Source organism: Cervus elaphus, chromosome 14 (genome assembly GCF_910594005.1).
Source record: "Cervus elaphus chromosome 14, mCerEla1.1, whole genome shotgun sequence".
NCBI classification, from domain to species: Eukaryota; Metazoa; Chordata; class Mammalia; order Artiodactyla; family Cervidae; genus Cervus; species Cervus elaphus.
In genome coordinates, this window is record NC_057828.1 from 56,297,213 (window position 1) to 56,309,727 (window position 12,515).

General features: G+C 42.8%; 1 protein-coding gene across 1 annotated transcript; it reads right to left on the reverse strand.

The window, feature by feature from the left end:
• Positions 1-3,421: 3,421 nt before the first annotated feature.
• On the reverse strand, positions 3,422-6,278 carry LOC122707454 (PRAME family member 12-like). Its single transcript, XM_043922922.1, has 3 exons — positions 5,992-6,278; positions 4,997-5,569; positions 3,422-3,995 (listed from the first exon to the last, which is right to left on the reverse strand). The coding sequence occupies exons 1-3, from the start codon at positions 6,276-6,278 to the stop codon at positions 3,422-3,424; spliced, it is 1,434 nt and encodes a 477-aa protein (XP_043778857.1).
• Positions 6,279-12,515: the final 6,237 nt, after the last annotated feature.

A 12,515-nucleotide genomic window follows, 5' to 3' on the forward strand; every position in this document is an offset into this window, starting at 1 on the left:
CCTTAGGGGTGGCAGACATGGCAGATGGCTGCTTCTTTCATTCTCAGCTCCTCAGCAATCACCGCAGGGAATGGCGACATCTGCTGGATTGGAGGATTACATCACTGTGCAAGTATTTTGTACTCAAGTGGCATTTAAAGGACAGCATAATTCTTTGTTTAATATTTATTATTTTTATTATTTGACTGAACTGGATCTTAATCATGCACGAAGGATCTTTGATCTCCCTTGCGCCCCTGAGGGATCATTTAGTTGTGGCAGGTAAAAGCTTAGTTGCAGGATATGGGATATAGTTCCTTGACCAGTGATTGAACTCAGGCTCCCTTCATTGGGAGCATGGAATTGTACCCACTGGCCCACCAGGGAAGCTCCAGGATAGCAAGAGTTATTAAAAATTCTAAAGTATACAGTCCTGATTAGGAAATTGATTTCTCTCCTCTGGCCTGATCTAACCAGCATGTGGCCTAGGAGATCTAAGGCTCAGAATGTCTATCACTGAAGATGAATCCAGTCTCTCTTATTTCCCCCCACACCCTATCCCCCTAAACTGGCTACTGGAACAGTTTAGGTGAACCCTGACTCATTGGTGACCCCATGAAATATGTGAGTCCAATTTCAGTCCCTGGGTTTTGCTTTCCTCCCTGTTGTGAGCAACAGAGGGATAAAGACTTAGCTATTCACTGGGAAGGAGAAGATGTGGGGGAGGGGAAAGCATCATGGAGTTCTTTCATGATAAGGAGATCTTTCTAAATAAATCTAGAGCCAATCCCTCAACAAGCAATATCTCACTGAATCCTACTAAAAATCTCTTAAACCGTGTGTGCATCATTCTGTTCATTGTGGGGGAAACAAAGATCCGCCTAAGAGCTATATTTCAGCCCTATATCCCCTTCCTCCAAAAATAAACAATTACAGCCTCTGAATGCTTAGCAGTGAAACTTTATTTGGCTTCATTCTGTTTAGACACACTGTGAGGATTAAATTCATGTGTCAACTTCACTGTGAGATGAAATGCCCAGATCTCGGGTCAAACATTCATTCTGGGGGAATCTGCAAGGGAATTCCTAGAGAAGATTAACATTGGAATCGGTAGACTGAGTCAAGATATCAGCCCTCACCAGTGTGGGAAGGCATCGTCTTATCTTCTGGGGGCCTGAATGGAACAAGGGCAATTGCTCTCCCTCTCTCTCTTCTTGGCCATAAATACTGGAGTTTCTGGTTCCTAAACCTTGAAACTCCAGGACATACACAAGTGGTGCCCTAGATCTCTGGCCTTTAGCCTTGACTTAGAGCTCTGCCATCATTTCCCCTGATTTTCAACCTTAATGTCTGAATTATACCATAGCCTTTCCTAGTTCTCTAAGCAACAGACAGCAGACAGTGAGACTGTTCAGCCTCTGTAATCATATCAGCCTCTCTTCACTTGTCTGTATAACTGGTGAATCATGAACAACCCTTGGTTGAACTGCTCAGGGTCACTTAGATGAGGGTATTTTTAACAGTGAATTTAGTCTGCATCATATGTAGTTGGTTGAATCCGAGAACGATGAGCTGAGGATAGGGAGAGCCAACTGTGAGGCATATGTAATACATAACACATATTTGTTGCATATTTGAGCATTCTTATATCCAGACAAGCTATCTTTGACCTTTCTGTTAGGGAAGGACTGGAATTGTAATGGGAATTATCAATTTATTCCAATATTACCAACCACCCAAAATTATATATCTATGGAATGTGGTATGGAAATAATAAATGCACGTTAAATGTTTTTGCTCTTTTAGCAATTTACTAAAAGGAATTTGGATGCCTGGCCACAACTAGATTATATCCATGAGGACCACTACTCACCCATGACAAGCATGGGATGGTGGGAACCAGGTTCAACCTTATTGGCAGTGTGGAAAACATCTTGCAGAACTGAGGAGATTGCCTTTGGCAGTAAAGCACACAGAAAGGAAAGCAACTGCAACTTGTACATCCCCTGGTACAAGCATGAAGAATACACATGCCCCAGGTCATGGCCTGAGTCATCAGTGAGAGCTCTGCCAAGAGCTCTTCATTCCAGTAGGTCACTGGATACACTCTGTGTTCCCCTTTGTGTTATCAATGCACTGAACAGCCAAAGAAATAAGCACAGAAGTGAGAATTGCCCCACGGGGCTTACATGGTGGCTCAGACAGTACAGACTCTGCCTGCATTGCAGGAGTCCAAGGTTTGATACCTGAGTCAAGAAGATACCGCGGAGAAGGGAATCGCTACCCACTCCAGTATTCTTGCCTGGAGAATCCCATGCATAGAAGAGCCTGGCGGGCTACAGTCCATGGGATTCCAGAGAGTCAAAGATGACTAGGTGACTAAGCACACACACACATACATACACACACACACATACAAACACAGGAGATGCCCCAGACAGAAAAAAGAAATTATAGGAATGGTAAGGTTTTGAATCATGGACAACACTGTGCCTAATTTTATCAGTAGCTGGAGATAATGGAGGCATAAACTGAACACAGAATAATACATCATGGAAGACAGCAGTTGATTTTCCATGATCGTCTCTTTATTTATTTCTGTTAATTATTTTTGATAGGACAATGTCACATTATGTCTTCTTTTACAACAAAATAAATGTCACATCTATACATTTATCCAGTCTCATTTTAAATTTCTTTCCTGTTTAGCTTACCAGGAGGATCTCTTTATTCCTGACAATTTCTTTTTTTTAATTTTTTTGAATTGTATTTTTATATTTTTAGCACTAAAAACATTTTGTATTGGGGTATAGCCTATTAACAATGTTGTGATAGTTTCAGATGAACAGTGAAAGGACTCAGCCATATATATACATGTATCACTCAACCCCCGCCCCCCCCCATGCCAATCCAGGCTGGCACATAACATTGAGCAGAGCTCCATGTACTATACAATAGGTTCCCATTGGTTATCGCTCTACATAGCTGTATGCACATGACCTTCCTAAAGTCCCCAACCATCCCTTCCCCTGGGCAACCTTGAGTTTGTTTTCTAAGTCTGTGAGTCTCTTTCTGTTTTGCAAGTAAGTTCATTTGTATCATTTCTTTTTAAATTCCATATATAAGGGGTGTCTTATGACATTTCCTGACCAACTCTTTACAACAATCTCCTCAAGGATAACTCCAACACATGGGTCTCCAGCGTGTAACCACCCAGGTTCATATCAGATGCTAGAAGCACATGTCCATGAAAGTCCCATCCCCTCCCAGAATCTACATTTCCCCCTGCAATCCTGCACCACCCCCACTATCACCTTTCCTTTTCCCAATTGCATTGAGCAGATGTCTGAAACCCTGGGTCTGTGTTCCCTTCATGATGTCCCCAAGTTCTGGATTTCCATTTCAAGGTGCACAGAAGAAAGCTTCTGATAGAGGCAACCCCCTAGGCAGGGGCAGGACAGTTGTATATAATGGGCTCCATGTGATGGCATACAGCCTCATCACAGCGAGGACAGGGGCTGAGGCTAATCCAGATGATCCTGGGACGTCCCAAGTCTCTCAGAATCTCCAACAGCTGAGCCCGAAGCTGGGCAAGTCTCGCTTCCAGGAGAATACCCCAAGGTCTGTAAGTCTCCTGAGGGGCAGGATAACGCTCTTGCCTTAAACAGGGCAGCACAGCGGTGTGTCGCAGCAGCTTCTCCATGCCGGCTGTGGACAGGAGGTTCCCGCACAGGCTGAAGGACCTGAGCTGGGAACAGCGGCTCAGGGCAGGCAGGAAGGCCTCCAGCTGGGAGTCCGTGATCCCACACATGTCAAAGTCCAGTTCCTGCATGGTGGCTGCAACTTTCTCCAGCAGAACTTGGAGGAGCTCAGGCTTAAAGTCAGTCATGGTGACACCACTTAGATCCAGGCTCTTTAGCTGACTGACGTCTGGGCTCTGGCACAGGTGGGTCAAGTCTGATTCTGTAAGCCAGCAACTGATTATTGACAGGCTGTCCAAGGGGGACTTCAGGCACCTGGGGAGAAACCAAGCAATTAGTTCTTGGGAACTGGGGTGCCAGTTGCATACAGCTGATAGACAAAAGGTTTCCACAGGGCTGAGCTTTGTCTGATTGTCTGTTCTGAGGATCAGTACACTGATGCGCCAGTCTCATCCTAGTCTGAGCCTTGTCAACCTCACTTCTGTATTGAGTCACTTCATAACACCAGAAAGACTCTCTAGCCCCATCTATCAAGAAGATTACAACATATTCCACTTCCCTCCAGAGATAAATGAAGATCATGGAATCACTAGAACATGCTATGAAGAGATCCAGAGAGTGTCTCCATCAAGTGTGGACATTACTGAATATTAGTGTCGGGAGATGAGATTTCAAAATGGTGTAAGGTAAGGCTTCGTTCAGGCCAAGGTGGAGCTCCAGATCCTATCATTGGCCAGGTGAGGCTGTAGGGAGACATACATAAAGAACCAACTTACACAAGATCCCAGTGATGCCTGTCTAAAGGGCTCACTGACATTTCTGCATGGTATGCAAGCTTTCTATCAGTGTTTATGATCCTTTTCTCTCAGCTCAATTAACACAATCTCCAGAACCATTCTTCTCCTATACCTGGATTAACTTATCCAGAGCACAATACAATGTTTTACACAGAGGGAATTTAGAACAGGTTCGCTGTGTGCACAAACCTTGGGAGCATGGAGATTTTCTTCAGAAATGCTCTGATCTAATGTAGTTTCCCAACTTCAATGTCATTTCTAATTATCTTATTTTTACCATTCTGACATAGACACCTTCAAGGTAGGAGGAAATTGCAAACTCTGGGATGCAAGCATCCCAGTCATTACTCCATACCTTCCAAGCAGGGTGTCTCACAAGAGCCAGTAGACCACTTTAACCTCCTACCTTGATTTGTGTGGTTTGGGATCACCACACTCTAGGAGAGAGCAACAGAGGAGACTGTGCTTTTGACATCTAATGTTGTGTTCAATGTAACCCAGCCAGTGGTCCACACTCACCTGAGCATCTGGTCCAGGTGGCCTTCAAGGAAGGAGGGAGACTCCAGATGGAGATCCCGGAGGTGGCCCAGCTTCAGAAATTGAGAGGTAATTTGCACAATGTGGTGCTCTTCCTGCTTCTTGAAGGCAGACACGTGGATGGGGAAGAGAACCAGTCTTTGCAAATTACACATCTCACCCAGGAAAGGAGCAAATGTGGCCAGGGTGGACAGATTCCATGTGCAACTCACTTGCATCTCCTGGATACAGCCCAGCTGCACCATGCTCAGGATCTTCACAATATTGTCCATTGGCATTGAAATAATCTTCAGCTTCTTACAACACAGGTGGATGGAAGATTTTCTCTGCTCTACCCACCAAAGGAAGTAGGTGAGGAAGTTGTCCAGGGTCTTTTCCTTCAGGCACAGGTCTATGAAAACCTTCAGTGGAGCCAAGTGCTGCTTTGTCATTGACCTGGGCTCAGTCACTTGTGCCATTCGTGAGCTTGAGCACCCATAACTGCTGGCTCCGGACCACATGCTCCAGAAGTTCTGGCCAGTATTTCGTAAATCTAGCACCCGCAGTTTGCACCTCCTGGGAGAAGAAGATTGATGAGGATGCAGTAAAAGCTTCACAGGGTAGAAAAAAACAGCCTCACAAATTGACAGAAGACTGCCCATCTGTGCTGTCACATTCCTGACGTCACCAGCTGCCTTGCCTTCCTCCCTCTCTGCCTCACTTTCCTCCATCTCCCTTTCCTCCATCTCCCTTTCCCCTCTTAACCTTTCTGATTCTTCACTTCTAGTAACTCTAACCATGACTGGGAGGAGTTGGGGAATATTCTTTCAGGATCCCCTTCTTGAAAGGCACTCTTATGCTTTCAGAAAACATTTCCCCTAGTGAGCCAAGGCTTCTTCATTGCCAGTTTCAGAACCCTCTGAAGATGTTGTTACCCCACCCCAGGTGTCTCCCCTGAGACACCCAGGACTTTACCAGATTACCCGAGTCAGACTCACCTGGATCGAACTTTCTGGGCAAGCAGAGCATCAAGTGCTTCCAGCATGGCTTGTAGGGGCCCCACATGAGGCGGGTCAATAAGGGCCCCCACAGGCAGGCGGACAAAGGGCCAGGTTTGCACCATTGCTTTCAGGGTCTCAACACGTCTCCCATGGAAGGCTTCCAGGAAGAGTGGTGGGAAGAGCTCTATGGGCAGACTCTCCAGAGTAGAAAAGTCCAAGTCATTGTCCCTCAGCAGGCGCATTCCCGCCAGGTCAACGAGTCTGGGTGGGGTGTGGACACTCATCGTGACTCTGCTCCAAAATGACTCCTGTTGACGCTGTCAGGGAGCAAGGGATCCATTTTAGACAATGCAGGAGCACACCTTAGAATGTCTCCCTACTCTTCCAAGGACTCCACTCAGGGCTAAGGTCATTTATCTAGCAGTAGTACAAGAGAGGCACTTAGCCATATTACACTAAGCAAGGCTCAGTGGAGACAAAGTGATGACTCTTTCTGTATTTTGAATATGCATTTTACTAGTACTGAGGAGGCAAAGGCAACCACTAGCCCATTTGGGTCCATCTACCGCTTTTCTTATTCATTTGCATCTAGAAATGAATGCATACTAAAGTGCATGAAAACTGACTCCATCTTTATTTGGGGAAAATATTCTGACTATCACTTAGAGCTCTAACTCTATGGGAAGGGGAGAGTCATGTGGATCCATACAGCCTCCATTGTCAGTTATTCCTAAGATGAATGCCATTTGTATACTAATATGTATTTTAAATTTCATAAAATAAAATTCCAAACTGATATATTTCACTAAAAATATCTGCTTGGTATAGACATTTAAAGTGATACCAGCTAAATCACAAATCACAGTGTTTGAGATTCAGGCAAAACTACCCTGAGAGGCAAAACCAAAACCTGAAATGTGTTCATAGGAGAGAAATGATTCTTTTTGAAAACCCTGCCTACCATCCAGAGACACATGCCTCCCTCCAACACTAGCTAGCCATGAGTAAGAAAAGGACATCCTTATCTGAGGGTGGTAGCTTACTGCTCTGCTGTGGCTGGTGGAGCACTCAAACCTCAGATCCTGTGGAGAACCTAGCTGGTGTCTCCAGAACCAGAAAAGTCTATACCTCTTCTCCAGTGCATGAGGCTTTTAAGGGCCATTCTATTCCCATCATCTCTCTGTCCCACTACTAAACCAATCAGAGAGGGACATCTGATTAGGTTATAGACCTCCCACTGTATTGGTCTTGATTGGATCTTCATTTTTTCTGTAGGTTAGTTTATTGCATCTTATATACATTCAGGAAGGAGAAAATGATCAGGTATCTGGGTAATAAAGGACCTATTCACTTCCCAAACATAGAATGACTTTTACCAATATGGACAGTTAAACTCTTGGGAGTCAGACAGGAAAGGATTGTTGGTTGCTAACATTGAATACAAAAGAAAACAAAAGTTCAAAGTATCATTATTGGGGGAATTTTGGTGAAGTCAAAATTAGCAAAATATCCCTGAATTAAAATAGCTTCATGAAAACAGTGATGTTGCTCTTAAAGAAAACAAAATGCACTCATCCATGTATCAGCTTGTCACTCAGGTGTTATGTAGGAAACACAGGAGATTGTGAGCGTGTTCCGGCAGCAAGGGAAGAGCTGTCCAGGATATGGTTGTTTTTTTCCAGCCTTAAGCCACATCTTCTCTGAAGGTGGACAGTTCAGGACACTTACTTCTCAGAAGTAAGAGTGGGTCTGGGCAGGTTGGAGTTGGGCATTTCTAAAGGGACCACGTGAATGATAAACAACAATGTAAAATAAAAGTTTCTTTTACTTTTTGGAAACAGGGAAATTTAAAGATGTTATTCAAGGTGATATTAAGATAGTAAAAGAAGACTCCCCTAGTGACTCAGAGTAAAGAATCCCCCTGCAGATGCAGGAGACACTGGCTTGATCTTTGACCCAGGAGGATACTACATGTTCCAGGGCAACTAAGCCCAGGAGTCACAACTACTGAGCCTGTGCTCTACAATAAGAGAAGCCGCAATGAGAAGCCTGGGCACCACGAGGAAGAGTAGCTCCCACTCACCACAACTAGAGAAAGGCCTGCACAGCAATGAAGAGCATGGCAACCAAAACTCAGGAAAATAATTTTTTTAAAAAAACATAGCAAAGGATAATGGCTCAGAGGAGTCACTCTCAACTTCACTTCAATTCAGTTCAGTCGCTCAGTCATGTCCGACTCTTTGTGACCCATGGACTGCAGCACATCAGGCCTCCCTGTCCATCACAAACTCCCGGAGCTTTCTCAACTCATATCCATTGAATCGGTGATGCCATCCAACCATCTCATCCTCTGTCATCCCCTTCTCCTCCCGCCTTCAATCTTTCCCAGCATCAGGGTCTTTTCAAATCAGTCAGCTCTTCTCATCAGATGGCCAAAGTATTGGGAGTTTCAGGTTCAACATCAGTTCTTCCAATGAATATTCAGGACTGATTTCCTTTTGGATAGACTGATTGGATCTCCTTGCAGTCCAAGGGACTCTCAAGAGACTTTCCAACACCACAGTTCAAAAGCATCAATTCTTCCGCCATCAGCCTTCCATAAGGTCCAACTCTCACATCCATACATGACTATGGGAAAAACCATAGCTTTGACTATGTGCACCTTTGTCAGTAAAGTGGTGTCTCTGCTTTTTAATATGCTGCCTAGGTTTGTCATGGCATTCCTTCCAAGGAGTAAGCACCTTTTAATTTCATGGCTGCAGTCACCATCTGTAAGGATTTGGAAGCCCAAGAAAATAAAATCTGTTACTGCTTTCACTTTTTCCCATTCTGTTTGTCATGAAGCGATGGGATTGGATTCCATGAACTAGTTTATTTAATGTTGAGATTCAAGTCACCTTTTTCACTCTTCTCTTTCACCATCATCTGGAGTTTCTTTAGTTCCTCTTCATTTTCTGTATTATCTCCATATCTCAGTTTCTTGATACTTCTCCTGACAATCTTGATTCTAGCTTGTGACTCATCCAGTCCAGCTTTTCCTGTGATGTATTCTGCATAGAAGGTAAATAAGCAGGGTGACCATATATGGTCTTGTCTTAATTCTTTCCCAGTTTGGAACCAGTCAATTTTTCCATTTCTAGTTCTAAGGATACTTCTTGACCCCCATACAGGTTTCTCAAGAGACAGGTAGGCTTTCTGGTACTTCCATCCCTTTAAGATTTTTCCACAATTTTTTGTGATCCACAGTCAAAGGTTTTAGTGTGGTCAATAAAAAGTAAATGTTCTTTTGGAACACCCTTGCTTTCTACCTGATCCAAGGAATGTTGGCAATTTGATCTCTGATTCTTCTGCCTGTTTGAAACCCAGCTTGAGTATCTGCAGCTTCTTGGCTCATGTACTGCTGAAGGCTAGATTGAAAGATTTTTTAGCATAATGTTGCTATTATGTGAAGTGAGTACAGTGTGCGGTAGTTTGAGCATTCCATGGCATTGCCTTATTTGGGATTGGAGTGAACAGATCTTTTCCAGCCCTATGGTCACTGTTGAGTTTTTTTTAAGTTTGCTGACATATTGAGTGCAGCACTTTAGCAGCATCATATTTTAGGATTTTAAATAGCTCCAACTAAGCTATTTAAAATCCATTCATCTCACACCACTAGCTTTGTCCATAGTAATTCTTTCTAAGGCCCACTTGACTTCACACTCCAGGATGTCTGGCTCTATGTGAGTGATCATACCATCGTGATTATCCAGGTCATTTAGACTTTTTAATGTATACTTCTTCCATGTATTCTCACCTTCTCTTTTTAATCTCTTCAGCTTCTCTTAGGTCCATACTGTTTCTATCATTTCTTGTGGCCACCTTTGAATGAAATGTTTTCTTGATATCTCCAATTTTCTTGAAGAGATATCTAGTCTCTTCCATTTTATTGTTTTCCTCTATTTCTTTGCACTTCCCTTTAAGAAAGTCTTCTTTTTTTTTTTTTTCCCCTGCCGAATGGGCTTTTAATAGAGGATGAGCCGATTAAGACAAAATGAGCAGTAATTAAGGGACATCTTAGGAGGGGTCAGGGTTGCTGAATTCTTCACACATTCATACATTTAAGAAAGTCTTCTTATCTCTCCTTGCTCTTCTCTGTAACTCTGTATTCAGTTGAGTATATCGTTCCCTTTCTCCCTTACCTTTCACTTCTCTTCTTTCTTCAGCTATTTATAAAGGCTCTTCAGTCAATCACTTTGCTTTCTTGCATTTCTTTTTCTTGGGGATGATTTTAGTCACTCCCTCCTGTACAATGTTATAACCTCTGTCCATAGTTCTTCAGGTACTCTGTCTACCAGATCTAATCCTTTGAATCTACTCTTCACCTCTACTGTATAATCATAAGGGATTTGATTTAGGTCATAACTGAATGGTCTAGTGACTTTTCCTACTTTCTTCAATTTAATCCTGAATTTTGCAACATGGAATTCATGACCTGAGCCACTGTCAGCTCCAGGCCTTGTTTTTACTGACTGTATAGAGCTACTCCATCTCTGACTGCAAATAGCATAATCAATCTGATTTTGGTATTGATTCTCTGGTGATTCCATGTGCAGAGTCATGTTTTGGAATGTTGGATAAGGGTGTTTGCTATGACCAGCTTGTTCTCTTAAAACTATATTAGCCTTTGTCTTTCATTTTGTACTCCAAGGTGAAACTTGCCTATTGTTACAGGTATCTCTTGACTTCCTACTTTTCATTCTAATCCCCTATGATGAAGAGGACAACTTTTTTGATGTTAGTTCTAGAAGGTGTTGTATGTCTTCATAGAACTGATCAACATCAGCTTCTTTGGCATTGTGGTCAGGGCACAGACTTGAATTACTGTGCTATTGAATGATTTGCCTAGGAATCATATCAAGTTTATTCTGTTGTTTTTGAGATTGCACCCAAGCACTACATTTCAGATTCTTTCTGTTGACTATAAGGGCTACTCCACTTCTTTTTAAGGGATTCCTGCCCATGGTAGTAGATATAATGGTCATCTGAATTAAATTCATCCATTCCCATCCATTTCAGTTCACTGATTCCTAAAATGTCCATATTCAATCTTGCCATCTCCTGCTTGACCACATCCAGTTTACCTTAATTCATGGGCCTAACATCAAGGTTCCTATGCAATATTGTTTTTTTCAGCTTTGAACTTTACTTTCACTACCAGACTTATCCAGAGCTGAGGGTCATTTCTACTTCTGCCCTGCCGCTTCATTCTTTCTGGATGAATTAGTAATGGCCCTCCACTCTTCACCAGCAGCATATTGGACACCTCCTCACCTGGGGGACCCATCTTACAGTGTCATATCATTTTGCCTTTTCATGCTATCCATGGTGTTCTCTAGGCAAGAATACTGAAGTGGTTTGCCATTTCCTTTTCCAGTGGACCATGTTTTCACAGAATTCTTCACTATGACCCACCTGTCTTGGGTGGTCCTGCATGGACTGTCTCCTACTTTCACTGAGTTACTGAAGCCCTTGTGCCATGACAAGACTATGATCTATGAAGGGTCAGGGAACTAAGATACCTGATGCCCCACAGCATGGCTTAAAAAAAAAAAAAAACTTTATTATTATAGCACAGTAAACAGAATGAACCTCATTTTAGCTATGATTCTTTCATGGGAACTACAGAGACCCACAGGTGATGGTGTTCTTACACCAGGTTTACTTCACAGCTTAGGAACCCTGACCTTAGGGAACTCAAAGCTTTTATAAGGAAGCATTCTTGCCTGGCTTTTTCCCAAATTTTTTTTTCTTCTTAAGCTTTATTTTTTAGAGGAGCTTTGACTGGAAAATGTCATCAACTAAAACACAAATTAAAATGTTTCAGATTCAGGCAAAACTACAATGAGAGGCAAAACCAAAACCTAAAATATATTAATTGGAAAGAAACAATCTTTTGAAAACCCTCCCTACCATCCAGAGATACATGCCTCCTCGAAAGATTAGCTAACCATAAGCAAGATAAAGGGTGCCCTTATCTGAAGGTGATTACTTACTGCTCTGATGTGGTTGGCGGGATACTCAGACCTCAGACTCTGTGGAGAACCCAGCTGGTGTCTCTAGAGCTAGAAAAGTCTGCTTCTCTTCTCCAGAGCTTGAAACTTCTAATAAGCCTTTCTATTCCCATCATCCCTCCATCCCACTGCTAAACCAATCAGTAATGGGCACCTGATTAGATTACTGAGGTCCCATTGGATCTTCATTTTTCTCTAGGTTAGTTGATTGGATCAGATATACATTCAGGCGACAAAGAATGATGGGACGACTGGGTAATCAAGGACTGATTCAAGGATTCACTTCACAAATACTGATACCAATTCTACCAATACAGACAGTTATATTCTTAGGAGTCAAATAAGAAAGTGATTATTGGTCCTGCCATTGGACAAGAAAAAGCAAAAGTTGAAAATATCATTGTTTGGGATCTTTGGTCAAATCAAAATTGTCAAAAAAAAATCCCTGAATTAAAGCAGCTTCATGAA

Coding starts and splice junctions, on each gene's coding strand:
- LOC122707454 (XM_043922922.1), bottom strand. CDS start 6,278: ATGAGTGTCCACACCCCACCCAGACTCGTTGACCTGGCGGGAATGCGC. Junction 5,570..5,991: donor GCCCAGAAAGTTCGATCCAG/GTGAGTCTGACT, acceptor TTCTTCTCCCAG/GAGGTGCAAACTGCGGGTGC. Junction 3,996..4,996: donor CACCTGGACCAGATGCTCAG/GTGAGTGTGGAC, acceptor GTTTCTCCCCAG/GTGCCTGAAGTCCCCCTTGG.